Source organism: Meriones unguiculatus, chromosome 8 (genome assembly GCF_030254825.1).
Source record: "Meriones unguiculatus strain TT.TT164.6M chromosome 8, Bangor_MerUng_6.1, whole genome shotgun sequence".
NCBI lineage: Eukaryota > Metazoa > Chordata > Mammalia > Rodentia > Muridae > Meriones > Meriones unguiculatus.
In genome coordinates this window covers 41,296,705-41,313,137 of record NC_083356.1, presented here as the reverse complement: position 1 = coordinate 41,313,137, position 16,433 = coordinate 41,296,705, and the positions used below count along the sequence as shown (strand labels likewise).

The window sequence follows — 16,433 nt, the reverse complement described above, 5'->3', positions numbered from 1 at the left end:
ACTGCGTGACCCGTGCTCACACCACCCTCCCGGCTGGCCCCAGCAGCTGGGTTCCGCTGGGTCTCTACACGGCCACCAGGCGTTCCTCCAGAGCGAGCGCCACCTCCGCAGGTGGGACCTGGGGGACCCCGCGGGGGCCGAGCCGAGCGGACACCGCCCCATCCGCCCACCGGGCCGGCGCCCACCCCACGCGCCCGCCCCGCACCACGCAACATCGCCCTAGCGCCTCTGCGACTGGCGCCGCGCGGAATGCGCCGCCTGCCATTGGCCAAACGCTCCATAGCGCCATCTCAGCCTACCGCGCGGTGCCCGCTCTCATTGGTCAGGAGCGGCGTGGGAGGCGGGGCCTGGTCGCGGGGCGGTGCCCGGCTGGAGCCCCGCCCCCTGGTCCCTCGCCTGGGCCGAGCCCGGCGGGCGGCTGAAGCGCGTGGGGCCGGGCTGCGAGCGGGGCTCGCGGCGGTTACTCTGGTTACTGTCAGCAAGGGATGCTGGGGCCCCGGCGGTCTGGCGTCCTCCCTGCGCTCTGACCGACGTACTCTCCCGAGACGGCCATTCACTCTCGAGGAAGGCCAAGGGTCGGTCGGACAGGTACTGGGCCGTGCCTTCGGGGCTTGCTGAGGAGAGATTTCTAGGGAGAGCTGTGCTTCCCGGTTCCTGCCGCGCTTCGGGGCGCCGTGGCCATCTTTTGTTGGAGAAGGCTGCCGGGCCAGTGTTGCTAGCTTTCCCAGCACCCAGATCCTTCTGCGCCCCCAACTCCTGCCGACCAAGCACCTGCAGCTGCTGACAAAAAGACCTTTTACAGCCCGACGAGCGGACGTCGGAGTATTCAGCAACACTCGCCGCTTAGCTCGAGGAAGAGAGAGAGACACCTGTCTGTAAGTTGGCTGAATGAAGAAGTGTCTGCTCAGGAGCTCTTGGAGGAGGCAGGCTTTAAATGCTGCTTTCTAAGACCGGGACAACTTAAGAGACGTTTGTACTCTCAATGATTTCAAAATTTGATCTCGTCTGACTCGTGATCCTGAAACTATTGACAGGAAGGAGTTCGGCCTGTGTCCCGGGCCCCTTTTGAGAACTACATTTTGAGGAGAACCTTTTAATCATCAAAACCCTCCCGAGGGGGAAAAAAAAAGACCTTAAAAGCCCCCAAACACAAGACTCCTCAGCCTTGGCTGGTGCCACCAAAGAAGCTTTTTGAGCCATGTGGACTTTTCTTGGCATTGCCACCTTCACCTATTTTTATAAGAAATGCGGGGATGTCACCCTGGCCAACAAGGAGCTCCTGCTGTGCGTGCTAGTGTTCCTGTCGCTGGGTCTGGTGCTCTCCTACCGCTGTCGCCATCGAAACGCGGGCCTCCTTGGCCGCCAGCAGAGCGGCTCCCAGTTCGCTGCCTTCTCGGATATTCTCTCTGCTTTGCCTCTTATTGGTTTCCTCTGGGCCAAGTCACCCTCCGAATCAGAAAAGAAAGAGCAGCTGGAGTCCAAGAGGGTAGGGCTGATTCCACATTGGGCAAAGGAACGGGATCTTATTTTAAACTTAAGCTCGAGGTCACTGAAGTTTACAGTTTTCTTTAAAAGTGGAGAAAGTGAATATTAGAAGCTTCAAAAGTCTCATTTAGTTGGGTTTTTGAAAAAAGTTTCCGACTGTGCTGTGGCTTTGATCCTTGATTTTAGGGAAGATCGAAAACATTCGTTTCAGATCAACTTAGTGTTGCCTGATCCTCACATAGGGGTTGAATTTGATAGGAAATGTGAGGATTTCTTTTGGAAGACAGAATCACCGTGGCTTTTATTTAAATCTCTGGATAAGGAAAGAATTGTGTGGCTGGTAAGGCCACTTATATAAGTGACAGCTGACTGGGGAAAGTGACAACACTTTGAAAAGCAATAAAAATGCTCAACACTTTAAAGTCTTGGGCAAAAATCCCTCCTCCTGCTAGCCATTGAAGCAATGACTAAAGTGCAGTCAGGTCCTAAGTCAAGTAATAGTTGAGTGATGGTCCTATGTCAGAGGCTGAGTCTTAAAATATTTGTGATGTTATTACTGTGAGGAAATAATGGGAGCCAAAGGTAGGAGATAAGAGGGGAGAAGTAGAAGACAGATTGTGTAGGGGCTATTGGTTGTGGGTATTTGGACTTTTTCCCTTGAAGAGCACTGAAAAGATTTAAGAGTGAGACCAACAGCCCTTGATTATGTATGTATGTATGTATGATATATATATATATATATATATATACACACACACACACACATATATAAAATATTAGGAAAACATTGTGGTATGCAACAGTGAAAGGGTTGTTGGTATAAGGCAATAATAGCAATGATAATAATATTTGGGAAATACATTGCTGCATGTAACAGTGAAAGCAGGGCTATTGCTATGAGGCTGTAGCATGGTTCCCAGCGTAGCATGGAAGATAGCCAGGATGAATTAATTACCCACAAAGCAGTGCAGACTTCTGGATCTGCTTTATTTTGTCATATCTGTAGTACAGATTAGTAAGTTTGATAGAAGAAGGGGACTTGGCCCTGAATTTTGGCTGTGCCACTTCTGGCTGTGGCACTTCAAGAATGGGTTGATTTCTGTAAGAATCAGTTTCCTGTTCTGTTAAGATGAGGGTTGTACCACCGTCACTGGTAGTCAGGGAATTAAGTGGCTTCATATTTGCAGAAGGCCTGCTGCATAACCATCTAATAAGTAACTAGCTCTTGCCACTAATCCACAGGTGGGATACTCTGTTAGGAGTAGGAAGGATGGTCAGCAGTCAAGCTGGTTTCATTTTGTGACTGCTTCAGGCTCTCTCCTTACCTGGAGAGCACGAAGCTGCCGGAGTAAGTTCTGCTGAGTGCTCGCTGAGGCATACATAACATGGAAAGTCAGAAGTTACGAGAGACTGCACCTGCGGATACTCAGTGTACACTTGCAGAGTTGAGTAGTTAAAGGATGGGATTTGTCCTAGATTGTGTCTTTGAATGTTGCTATAGACATTTATAGTATCTGACCTCATGTGGATTTTTATATATGTCCATGTAACATTTTCTAATTACTGTGTAGAAAAAGGAATATATATTTAATTTTATTGACATGTATACATTTCTATTTAGCCAGTATTTTGATCCTGATTTTTATATATGGTTTGGATTTAAAACCATACCATTACCATTAATTTGGTTTAATAATGTTTTGTAGTCTAGCTTTTGCTCAAGATGTAAAAGTCCAGTATGTTTATGTAGTAGTTATATTATTAAGTCAACAGACTTTGAAGCTAATATCCTTTTTGTTAAACAGTGCAGAAAAGAAATCAATGTTTCAGAAACAACATTAACAGGAGCAGCTACCTCAGTATCGACATCTTCACAGAATGATCCGGAAATTATCATTGTGGGATCTGGTGTACTTGGATCTTCTTTGGCAACGGTTCTTTCCAGAGATGGGAGAAAGGTGACAGTAATTGAGAGAGATTTAAAAGAGCCTGACAGAATAGTTGGAGAACTTCTGCAGCCAGGTGGCTACCGTGTTCTACAAGAACTGGGCCTCGGAGGTAGGTTCATCTAATCTCGAGAGTTAGTTGGTGTAAATGAGTGTTCTTCACTCTGGTCTGTTCTGCTTTCCATCATTATGAATTTTACACTTACTAAAAACTTTATGTGAAAATGAGAGCAAAGGAGAACAAGGTAGTATGAGAAGAAGAGGCTGCCTCAGCATAGTGAGATGATGAAATGCCTGAAAAAATGAAACGTCAAAAACGAAGACATTCAGTTTAGTAGCCAGAACTATTATTTATAGAGTGTGTAATATGTTCTCTGTGTGGGTTTTCTTTAAGGATGATTCATTCACTCAGCCAGTGCTTTTTAAGTACTTCTTGCATTCATTTAGGAAGCACTTATTTCCTGTGTTTGAATGAGGTGTTACACTGAGTACCAAAGAATACTTCTGATCAGGACACATTCTTGAAGAGTAGAGCACAAAAGATGCTTAGCTATAAGGTGAGTCTGGTGCTAGAGGAGGCCAGAAGATGTTGTTGGAGCCCCTGGAACTGGTTGTGGGCATTGAACTGTGGTTCTCTGGAAGAGTAGCCAGTGATTTGCCAGCTAAGCCATCCTTTGAGAAACACTTTTAATGGCAGGAAATAGAAATAGGGCAAAATTAGATAGGGATATGAGGACAATGAAGATGTGTTTGGTATAAGAGTATTTTTTAGGGTAATGTATGATAAAGTAGAAGAGAAGCTGATGATGTGGCTGAGAGTGACAAATAGATTTTTTTTTAAGGTGATGAATATGCTGAGTTCCATAATTTTCTTGTCAAGGTACATGAGTTCAACCCATCAACCTATAAACACATAGCAATTGTTCTATGTCAGTGACAAGTATAAAAAGAAACACATACGTTTTCTCCTGAAATGTCATGCCCAGTGTTATAAGTCAAGAGAAAACAGGCAGGGAGAACTCAGTGATGTTGCCTGGAGCCAGACTTTCATCACCACATAGGTTGCTGAGAAGGATCCCTTCAACAAATACTTTTCAAACATTGACAAGTAGAATTCGTTCTACTTTCTGAGACTACATCTTAGTGGATGTTAAAGACGGTATGCTAAAGGACAATACATTTTTTAAAAAAAGTAGATAAAGTATATGAAGGTTATAGGGACTAGAGAAAAATCAGAAAGAGTGGGATAGTGAGTTTCGGGGTTGGCATAATTTTTGATAGTGAGAAGTTGCCTTTGAGTAAAGAAATGAAGGAGGAGAGTAAGCCTTGGATATACTGGGAGAAAATGAAGTTCAGGCCTTGCTTTTGCTTTCTGGGAAGAGCCACTAAGCCTGCTTCATTGGGCCAGGAGGAAAACTCTAAAGAAAGTGGCAAATAGGTGGTGAAGGGAAGCCAGTGGAAACTTAAGGAGCTACTAAGGCGTACATTTTAAGCGTGCTCGGCGTGGTGGCACACACCTTTAATTTTGGCACTCAAGAGGCAGAGGCAGGCTTGAACTGAAACTCATTATTGGGTAACCAGCTATGACCAAGCTCCTTAGGCTTTTCACCTCTACCTAAAAATCTTCCCACTCTTTGGCCACACAGACGGGTTCATTTGTAAAATTGTTGTTAAGTAGCTCGTTTGGTGATCTCTGTGAGTTCAAGGCTAGCCTGGTCTACAAAGTGAGTCCAGGACAGCCAAGGCTACACAGGGAAACCCTGTCAAAACATTTATTTATCTTGCCTAAAAGTATATTCTGAGTAGAAAAAAAGATCATGGCAAGCAGTAAGGTCAGAAATGAGGTTATCTGGGAGTGATTGCATGGTCAGTAAGAGCTGATGACTTAGAACACAGTCACAGTTGTGCAGGTGTTTGAAGTTGGCACATACTGGAAATCTGTTTTGCAGGAAGAGTGCATAGAACCTGCTGATGAATCAAATGTTAGGTGTGAGAAAGACAAGGGCGGTAGAACTTCCATGAGACTAACTATGGCCAGAAAGTCCAGGACTGAACTCTGGAACATGAAGGAAGGTATAGAGATCAGTGAGGGGATAGGGGGCCAAAGCAGAGCACAGAAGAAGCAACCCAGAGGAAAGCAAAAAGACTCTATGCTCTGGAACTAAACACAGACATGGCTTTCCAAAGAAGGAAGGCTCCACGGCTATCCTTTTCCGTCCTTAAGGGACCATCTTGCACTTCAAGCAGATGTGTCGTATCCAGAAATGGGGTTTTGTTAATCTTATATTTGCGTTTCAGCCAACCAGAAATGATTTCAAGCTAAAGACAGAATTTTATAAATCTAGACTCATGAAACAGGCTCATGATTGTGGCTACAAGACCCAGTGGATACTTTCTTATTTTTTAGGATTTATTTGTGTGCATGCATGTGTGTATGCTTAGTGCTTATGTCTGTGTCTGTGTGTGTATGCACCGTGAGTGCGGGTATCTGTGGAGGAGTTGTACCCCACATCCGTAGGAGCTGGAGGTACAAGTGGCTATGAGCCATCTGATATTGTTGTTGGGAATTGAACTTGGGTCCTCTGGAAGAGCTATGCATTCTCTTAACCATTGAGCCATCCCTTCAGCCCATCCAGGGTATTGGGCACAGCCTTCCAAGTATTTTAATTAATATACCTTTACTATCACCAGTAAGAATCCTTGAAACATTAACTGTTAATTTCCCCTCAGATCTGATGAGCTCTATATGATAGAATTACCTGGAAATAGAAGGCTTTTCAAGATAATACCAAGTGGTCCACTCTGGCTGTGGATTTTTAACTAGTGAACTGATTGCCATGTAGCTTGTACTGACTATCCATAAATATTGTAACTAATGCATTATAATTTAAGTTCTATATGTCTATAACGTAGTATTCACTACCCTCAACTTTATTTTTTTAGTATTTCCTTGGTTTTTGTTAGATTCTCCCTTTTGTATATAATTTAGGGTCAGGTTTTTAAGTGCTGTGGAAAAACAGCATTTCCAAGATCATGATTAAAAAGCATTGAATATATAGTTCAATTTTGGGAAAATTGACATCTTTTAGATACTTTTTATCCATGAAAGTGCTGAGCTCTGCATATACTTAAATTTTTTTTTTTTACATATTTACAACTTCCCATATCTTGTGGATTTTGTTGACATTTATTTGTAGAACTCTGGTTTAAGTTCTAGCTTTCAGTGTTTTTTGTTATTGGCTTTCTTCAGCTTGAAGTAAAGAGCTTTGCATGAGGTCAGAACACAAAGTTGTATTTGGGTTTCTTTTATTTTTTTGAGGCATGGGTCAGGTTATGTAGCCATTGCTAGTCTGGAATTTATACTTTGTAGGCCAGGCTGGCCTCAGAGAGATCTGCTTGCCTCTGCTGGGATTAAAGGCGTACCACCATGTTACTCCTGTACTTTTAACCTACAGTGGATGGAGTACTCCAGGAGTAGGATAATGGTGTGCTGCTCTTGCAGAGGACTTGGGTTTGGCTCCTGGCATTCACATGATGGCCAACAAGTATTTGTAACTCCACTTTCAGGGGATCCAGTACCCTCTGGATTCCAAAGGCATCAGGCATACACATAGCACACATATATAAGTGTAGGTGAAACACTCATAATAAAAATAAGTGAACTATTAAAATATAAATTTATTTTGATGCTGGGACTGTCCAATCCCTAATACTGAAGTTTTGGGCACATGCCACCACACCAGGCTTATTCTAGTTTGTTCACTGACTCTATATTGCTTTGTATGAATCATTTCTATACTTTTTGTTCATTATTTTTTGTATGTTAATTCTTTTAGTGAGTAAATTTTATGCATAAATAGTAATGCTTTATTTTGTTTGATATTTTTTTCTAAACACTTAATCGCTGTTGTTAAATTTCTGACTGGTTTTTTAAAAATGTTTTCTTTTGTATTATTATTATTATTATTACTACTATTACTACTATTACTATTATTTCTTATACTGCCTTAGATGTAAAAAAAACCCAGTTTTGATTTGTGTTTTATGTTTTGGTTTTCTTTCTGCTCCCTATTCCACCTTTTTTACACATTTAGTCCCATCTACTGCTCACACCATATGGACTTGATTGTAATAAACACTCAGACAAAAACAAACAAACCAACAAAAAGCCCAGTTTTACATGAGCGGAATGAATGTTTTTCTTTGGTTTTCTGTTCAATTAACTAAAATTACTCTGCAATGCATCTTGAACCGATTTTCATATATAGTAGGAACCATCAGCATTTAGGAAATATCCTCATTCTATTTGGTTGGGGAAATCTACATTTTTAGATACTGAATCTTTATGTTTAAATTGGGACCTTTAAAACAGTTTTGATGCTATTTATGTTCTCTTTTCCCTCCCTTCTTCCTTTCCTCACCCCTATACTTATTTCTGCACTGGGACACGTGTTTAGAAGGACCAACTGTTCTCTTTATGAAGAGCAGATTCACTCAGGAGAGGAGCATGGCTTACTTCATTTCATGTTGCATTTCTTTCTTGTCTCTGAGAAGAGGTCACAGTCTCAATGACTGTGCTGTTAACTTGAAATGCAGCTGTGGGTTTTGTCTTCCGGAAACAGTTAAGATTTGTGTCATAGATCTATCGGTTGTTCAGTTCTCTGACTGGTCTTCTAACTTTGCAAAGCAGAGCCTTTATTTTCATTCTCTATGTCTGTTTCTTGGTAATTCTCAGCATATTAATACAATTGTTTGAACTGAACTCTTTTGCAGATACAGTAGAAGGTTTTAATGCCCAGTTTGTACATGGCTACATAGTTCATGATTGTGAAAGCAGATCTGAAGTTCAAATTCCGTACCCGGTGTCAGAAAACAGTCAAGTACAGACTGGAGTTGCTTTCCACCATGGCAAATTCATCATGAGTCTCCGGAAAGCAGCTATGGCAGAGCCCAAGTAAGACCACAGCTTTAAATACGTAATGTTAGAGAACCAAACCTGGGCCCTGGGGTGATGGGTTAGCTGTTAAGAGGACTTTCTGTTCTTGTAGAGGACTTGAGTGTGGTTCCTGTCACCCATATCAGCCAACTCACAGCCTTCGGTAGCTCCAGCGGTAGGGACTCAAGGCCCTCTTCTGCCTTCCTCAGGCATCTGCACACGTGTTTGTGCACATGCGCACACAGAAAAAAAAAAGTTCTTTTATGCAAGTGAGATTTCATTGGTGTTCAATGAATTGGCATAGTCTAGATGGCATATATGTAATGAAATAATCCATAATTAAAATAAAGAATACTAGAGAATTTTACTGTAAGTAAGAATTAGGTGATTATTATTTAATTGGGATTTAGAGGGCTGCATCAGTGCTGTGCCTAAGGCATATGCTCATATTTGCTCATTTATGGTTATTATACCTTTTCTAGAAAGAACAGAGGACTGCAAGAAGAAATCCTTGTTCTACTTTCCCTGAGGACCTAGTCTGACAGGCCTGGCTACTTGTCTTGATTATTAACTTGTTTTTGCCTTTTGCCCTTTAACAACAGTTAAGGAAGTTTAAATATGAGAGCACTCATGAGGTTGACACAAGGCTACGTGCTGACAAAGTGAAGAAGTCAGTGGACTTTTCCTTAGGGCTGAAATGTCCAACGCTCACAGGAGTAGAGTGCTTATTACTCTATAAAAGTGGGAATATGCCTTAGGAAGTTGTGTCTTTCTGATGGATATGATTACTTCTAAAATTTGTCATACACCATTTTATTTTAAATAAATAAATATAGATAATTTTTCAGAAGTTCATACATGCTTACATTATATTTTGGACCTGTTTATCCTAACTCCTCCCAGATCTACCTCACCGTGTTCTTATTTTTTCCCACCTTTATGTCTTTTTATAAATGTATGGCTCATTGAGTATATATGACCACTTACATACTCGTGGGCAGGAGGCTATCCCCTGGAGCATGTCATCCTGCCAGATACTACCTCCCTAAAGAAAGGCAGCTGACGCCCCTAGCAGCTGTGAAGTGTTCATTGCTGCTTTGGGATGGAGGCTCGAGAGCCCCTCCTCCCTCCATGCTGGAGTGTAGGCTGGCGCGATCTTGCGCAGGCACCTACAGCTGCCATGAGTTCATGAGTGCAGTGTCTCATTGTCCAGAAGACACTGTTTTTTGCTTCTGTCCCCCAGCCTCTGGCTCTTACATCCTCTCTGCCCTCTCTTTGTGCAGTGGTCCTTGAACCTTGGGGAGGGTGTGACACGGATGTCCTTTCTATGGCTGAGCATGCCATAGATGCTTACTCTGCACTCTGACCAGTTGTGAGCTTCTGTATTAACCACTTTCCACTGTACAGAGAAGCTTCCGATGAGCTTTGAGACTGGCACTAATCTATGAAGTCAGAGGGCATTTTGATATTATGCCCACTTAGCATATGCAATTTTAATAATTCTCTTTTATGTATGACTGAGAATCAAGTTTCTCTGTATTTTTTTAATGGATGATTAAAGACATGATGCAACTGTAAAGCTATGTTTAAAATAGTTATATTTGTCATACGTACAAAGTGAAAACCACACATAATTATAAACAGGCTGATGGCTTTCTGCTTTGTGAGGTTGCAGACTTTTTGCTGTGTACATGCATGCACACGTGTCCAGTTTCTGTGAGTGCGGAGGTTAAGAGGTGTTAAGAGTAGGGACTGTATCGTAGCTAAAGGAAACTGCTCCAGTGTGCTGCTCTAGCAATATGTTTCTGTTCATTCTTTAGCGTAAAGTTTATAGAAGGTGTTGTGCTTCAGTTACTAGAGGAAGACGATGCTGTGATAGGGGTGCAGTACAAGGACAAGGAGACCGGAGACACCAAGGTGAGATGGACTTATGTCATGTCTTCCCAAGAGGTGCTTTTCCCAGCCCTTTAAACTTGTGTATTAGCTTGTATGTGTGTGAGTGTGCATGCCACGGTGTGTGAGGGGGTCACAGCGGGTTCTCCCCTTCTGCTTTAGGTCCCCAGGATGGAGCTGTTACTGGATACGTTGTGGAGAGTCAGAACTAGGAAAGTGTTGAAGTCAGGTAATAGTGAAGGCTTCTAGCTTATGTTAGTGTTAGTCTGTTAAAGAGGAAGAGGCAGAGCCCTTCTAGGCTGTTCTACAGGCTCAGCCCTTCCTAGAAACTGGACTCTGATAGGGTTACAGGTTTTCTTTGCTCACAGTGTAGTAATGTCAGAACATAAAGGTGCCTCTTCTGTCTAGCCACTCATAGATAGCACCATGTGCAGTAAGTAATTTTATAATGAATCCAGGTAGTTCTTGATGTTTGTAATGAGGTCCAGTCTTTTGTGGCCCCTGCTTGCCTTGAAGTTCTTTCTCTTGTCCATCATGGTGGAGAGTGTTGATAGTTTCCATGGCAGAGCTGCAAAGGGAGGCAACCTCCAGGAACTCAAAAGTGCTGCTAACGGTTAGGCTTTCCTTCTCTTACATCCACAACATGCTTTAATGCCTTTGAGAGAATATATTGTTGAATATTTTCTGTATACTTTTTGTTTTAGAAGAACGTGCGTGCATCTAACCATTTGCTGGGTGTTGTTCCTCTTTGTCACAGGAGCTGCACGCCCCATTGACTGTGGTTGCAGATGGGCTTTTCTCCAAGTTCAGGAAGACCCTCACCTCCAATAAAGTTTCTGTCTCATCTCATTTTGTTGGCTTCCTTATGAAGGTATGGAGGAGTGTAACTGTAGAAAAGTAAAAGCAACTTGAAATTTGAAAGCTATTAAAGTATTTTCTTTTCTTTTCTTTTTTAGAATGCACCACAATATAAGGACAATTTTGCGGAGCTTTTACTGGTCAATCCAGGTCCGGTTCTCATCTACCAGATTTCAGCCAGTGAAACTCGGGTGCTTGTCGATATCCGTGGAGACATGCCAAGGAACTTAAGAGAGTACATGGTTGAGCACATTTACCCACAGATACCTGGTAAGAAGTGGGACTTGATCCTCACTGTAGTCTGTGATCTAAAGCCAATCTCACAAAAGCCTCTTTCTAGTTTTTCTGAAAGCAGTGTCTAAAAGAGGCCCAAAGATTAGCATAGCTGTTTGTGCACTGCAGCATATTTCCTGTGATGTCAGAATATGTTGATGCTACAAGCTAAATATAGAGAGCAGTTCATTCCTTAACACGTGTAGGAACTGTGTAATGGATAATTTTATTAATAAAGTAGATAACTGGTGATCTATTGCAAGGGACTCTGAAACAGGCACAACACGTCTACAGTTAAGAATTTTCTTATACTTGATAAGAAGATGTGTGCAAATGTGAAACTGAAATGCTCACCTCACTTGTTTGGATGGGTGGGAATTAACTGCAGATCACCTGAAGGAGCCATTTCTGGAGGCATCTCAGAATGCTCGTCTGCGGACCATGCCAGCAAGCTTTCTTCCTCCTTACCCAGTGAACAAACGAGGTATCTTTTGGCATTATTTTATAATGTTGCCATTACTTCAAATGACATGTGATGAATTTTGTGATCTGGTGGTAACTTGAAGCAGAGAATTGCTTATCTTGGAGAAGCAAGTTATCACGGCTGGAAAGAACTGGAGAAGGAGCATTGGTTACCTTAACAAGTTCCCAACATCAAAGTTTTTGATATAATTATTTTTTAATTCAGGCTTTCTAGAAGACAACGTGGCAGTCATTGGGAATACATCAAGGGAGTTAAAAGTTTCCCTTTGGCCTGGAGGAAACCAGTTTTGTGGTTAGGAGCATGAAGATGAGTTTATAATGGTATTGGAAACAGTTCCCATAAAACTGCATTCACAGTAGCATGGATTCACTGTTTGAGGATGGCCAAGGCTGGGACAAGGCTGGTTCTGAAGTGGAAGGGTGGCTAGGGAAGATGTTGCTTAGGTATAAAGCTGCACTGGGTCTGGAAGGTGGACAGTGGGAAGGAGAGACTGAGAAGTAATGGAATCTGCAAAGGCTGTGTTCCCAGGCTGGCTGAGATATGGTGGCATTTCAGGGAACTCCAGGGGATTTCTCTAACTGGCATTTTGGGCAGGTGTCACAGTGATTGATAGCTAGGGTATAGTTCTGTTTTTAATTTATATTTTAAAGGTTTATTATTTGTGTTTTGGAGACGGTCTCACTGTGCCTGTTTTAGTCCTGCCTGGCCTAAAACTTGCTATGTAGAACAGTTTGACCTCAAATTCACAGAGATCACCAGTCTCTGCATCCTGAGTGCTGGGATTGAAGTGCAAGACCATGCCTGGCTAAAGATTTATTTTTACTTACATGGATGTTTGCCATGTATGTGCAGAGCCTCAGAGGCTAGAAAGAGGGAGTCAGAATCCCTGTAACTGGAGCTACAGATAGTCTTTATGTAGGTTACCTTTTGAGCCATCTCTTTAGTTCCCCACCCTCTCCAACACTTTTTTTTTTTTTTTTGAGAAAAGGTCTTATTTAGCCAAGACTGTAACTATGGTTGAGGATGACCTTGAACTTCTGGTCATCTGTCCTACTTCTACTTCCCAAGACCTGAGATTTTAAGCATACACCATATGTGGGGCAGGATATGTGTTTAATACTTAGTTTTATCTATACAGACAGTGGAACTGTATACATTTAGTTTTTGGCAGTAGCTTTGTTGATAAAAAGATCATAAGTTGTTCAGTTCAACCACAGCAGATTTAATTATAATTCACTCTTGGGATATTTCAGCTCCCGTCAATCTTAAGTTTGTCAGCACTAATTTTTTGTCTCAGAGTTGTTGAGAGTTTCATAATCTTCTCTTCTCACAGGCGTCCTTCTCCTGGGAGATGCATATAACCTGAGGCACCCTCTTACTGGTGGAGGAATGACAGTTGCTTTCAAAGATGTAAAATTATGGAGAAAGCTGTTAAAAGACATTCCTGACCTTTATGATGATGCTGCTATTTTCCAGGTAAGAATCTAGAGTTTTCGTCCCTCAAAATGGCTCAAAATACATTTCAGTTGGGGATGAACAGAGTGGGGCCCAATGGGAATCCGTGCTTGAGAGATTGTGTGTCATAATGGTCCTTAGTCTTGTTTGGGTTTAACAAGCCTGACTTTTAAACTGAACTTTAATGCCTGTGCTTTAGGTATGTTACACCAGATTGACTTAGCCCACTCTGATCAGACTCATATCGCCTATTGCTCTGAAAATGAGTTTGGCAATATTACCTGTAGGCAGGCCTTGGGACAGATATCATTTTGAGGAGATTATAAATGTTAGCTTATGTTTTTCTTCTTACTATGGAATAAAGGTATTTTTCATTTTTAGGCCAAAAAGTCATTTTATTGGTCAAGAAAAAGGACCCATTCCTTTGTTGTGAATGTGCTGGCTCAGGCTTTGTATGAATTATTTTCTGGTACAGATGGTAAGTAAAGATGATTTTAAGGGGACATTAATGATTTTCAAGTTTTCTCACGTAAAGGACTAAATTTCAAAAGTTCATAGTTACAGTAGTTAAGTCTGTAATCACAATTTACCCAACTTTGCCATTTGCCAGTTTGCTAGTTGCTTTTAGTGTCTAAGCATGATGTCAACCACTTCACCAGAGGCTGTTGGCTTTCCTTAGAAAAACACTCCTAACAGTGTCTAGTAATGCAGTCATTCAATTTGTCTGGCCCACACTCGAGCATATATATCCTCACATGGAAAATGCTGATAAAGTCTTTCTGGCAGGTATGGAAAAGCAATGGGGCCTTTTACTTCTTACACTAGTTTGAATTTTTTTTTTTTTTTTTAAGTTTTATTTACAACATGAAATAGGTGCCTCAAACTGAGGCTGGGGCTTCTTTCCTGCTTCAGTGCTCTAGTGGCACTCGTTATAACGAGTGCTGTTTTGAAGGCTTCGAAATGTATTAAAAAGTTATGTGGATATAGGCAGAGATTCACTTCTTGATAGCCTAATGCTGTCCTGGGACTAGGGGCTAGACATTTCAGAACCTACGAGTTTTTTGCTAGAATTGTGTTTTTATGGTAAGAGCTTACAAAGTATTTGGAATCATTTAATTTACAACAAAATCATACGTAACTTAAAAGTAACTCGTAAGACCTAAGTATTAGCAGAATTAGCAGAAACAGATATTCATACTCTTCCCCTCTAGAGTATTGATTGGGGAATGTGAAGAACTCCTGGTTGAATTCTAGGACTGCCAAGAAATTGTCATATTTTCCATCTCTATGTCTTCATAATTTTTTCTGACATAATCACTAATACTCTTAAATAATTTCTATATTTATCTTAGATTCTTTGCATCAGCTACGGAAAGCTTGCTTTCTATATTTTAAACTTGGTGGAGAATGTGTGACAGGTCCTGTTGGGCTGCTTTCTGTGTAAGTACTAACAGCAGAAGGGAAACACTCAGTTCATGTGGTCTTTATCCCATGGACATTTAATTACATTTTGTTATTAACTCCCGTCCCAGTCACAAGTGGCCAGTATGATGTCTCAGTGGGTAAAAGTGCTTGCTGCACAAGCTTGGCATCCTTAGTTTTATCCCTAGAGCTCATGTAGAAGAATGGACTCTACAGAGTTGACCTCTGACCTCTACATGTGTGCTGTGGAGTGTGTGCCCTCCCCCATGTACATGCGCATGTGCACACACTAACACAAAAGAAAAGATTTAAAAAGTGGCCTCAGGAAATAAAGGGCAGCAGTTAGCATGGTGTTGTCCTGAGATAGACACACTGCTTAGAAGTGGTGGATTGAGGTGGCCGAAACTTTGAGTAAAACAGACAATTGGTTTTCACCTGTGGTGTCTTTATATGTCCGACCCACAGGAGCCAAGAAGTACTGAGTACTCTGAATTCAATATTAATCTTCCTGGCTTGAAATCTAGGCTGTAGTTTTGCTAATAGACATACACTTGGGAAGTCTGAGAAGGGAAATTCTTCAAGGCACCTCTTCTTGATCTACAATCACAGGTCTGATGCCAAACTCAGATTGTAGCAGGCTGTCCAGTACTTCATTTTAGATCTTAAGATTAGTGAAAGAAAACAGCTAAAAAAGGATGACGTAAGAGTGAGTACGGCCACTGGCTTCTTAAAGGGGTTATTTATTTTAAGTAGTACTTAATAATGGAAAAATTCATTCTTGCTATCAGATATAACAGGTGGCTGAGCTGGTCAGGTCCTCAGATGTGGAGTGCTTTAAACTCTTGTCGATGGCCTCCATGACTAACGTTAAGTCCATTTCTTTTCTGTTACAGATTGTCTCCTCACCCTCTCGTGTTGATCCGACACTTCTTTGCCGTTGCAGTCTACGCCACATATTTCTGCTTTAAGTCAGAACCGTGGGCCACAAAACCGCGAGCCCTTTTCAGCAGTGGTGCTGTCCTGTACAAAGCGTGCTCTGTAATAGTTCCTCTCATCTATTCAGAAATGAAGTACCTGGCTCACTGAAGGGGAAACCACTTGAAAGTCAAGTCCATTGAGACTTGAGGATGTATATAGTATAGAACTGTATGACTTCTACAGTGGAGACTCAAGGACCACGCTGTGTACAAGCATGTAAATATATGCCTTAATTTACAGTTGAAAATGAAGGGTCAGATAAGTTAGATGTTTAAAAGAATGATTGTTTCCACAAATTAGTGCTAACACTCAGATTTTTCTTTTGATTTCAGTATTTGGGGTGATTCATTGGAACATGCCAATAAAATGAAGAGTCAACTCTTAGGCTCTTGTTTTTTGTTAAAGACTTCTTTATATAGCTTCATGGTCACAGAAAAGATAATCCAAGTGGGGTAGAAAGTGCAGCGATTAAGCCTGTTCTATACTGTGTGTGCATGTGTTTGGTCATATATGGTACACATATGCATGTGGAGGCCTGAGGTTGACATCACGTGTCTTCCTTAATCCCCCTTCACATTGTGTATGTTTGAGGCAGGTCTCTTGCTCAACCTGGAGCTCTAGGCAGCTGCTGCTTTCATTTGTTCTCTCTAAATGGGAACTAGCTGCAGGTTCAGGCAGAGACTCCTGCCACGTCTCATCCAGG

General features: G+C 41.8%; 1 protein-coding gene across 1 annotated transcript; it reads left to right on the top strand.

Moving 5' to 3' along the window:
- Positions 1 to 427: 427 nt before the first annotated feature.
- Positions 428 to 16,114, top strand: Sqle (squalene epoxidase). The gene is made up of 11 exons (XM_021643731.2): positions 428 to 1,486; positions 3,291 to 3,543; positions 8,205 to 8,385; positions 10,188 to 10,284; positions 11,018 to 11,131; positions 11,217 to 11,388; positions 11,780 to 11,875; positions 13,209 to 13,351; positions 13,712 to 13,808; positions 14,683 to 14,770; positions 15,646 to 16,114. Exons 1-11 carry the CDS (start codon positions 1,199 to 1,201, stop codon positions 15,836 to 15,838), a joined length of 1,722 nt encoding a protein of 573 aa, XP_021499406.1. The 5' UTR covers positions 428 to 1,198; the 3' UTR covers positions 15,839 to 16,114.
- The last annotated feature ends 319 nt before the right edge of the window (positions 16,115 to 16,433 follow it).

Coding starts and splice junctions, on each gene's coding strand:
- Sqle (XM_021643731.2), top strand. CDS start 1,199: ATGTGGACTTTTCTTGGCATTGCCACCTTCACCTATTTTTATAAGAAA. Junction 3,544..8,204: donor ACAAGAACTGGGCCTCGGAG/GTAGGTTCATCT, acceptor ACTCTTTTGCAG/ATACAGTAGAAGGTTTTAAT. Junction 13,352..13,711: donor ATGATGCTGCTATTTTCCAG/GTAAGAATCTAG, acceptor TTTCATTTTTAG/GCCAAAAAGTCATTTTATTG.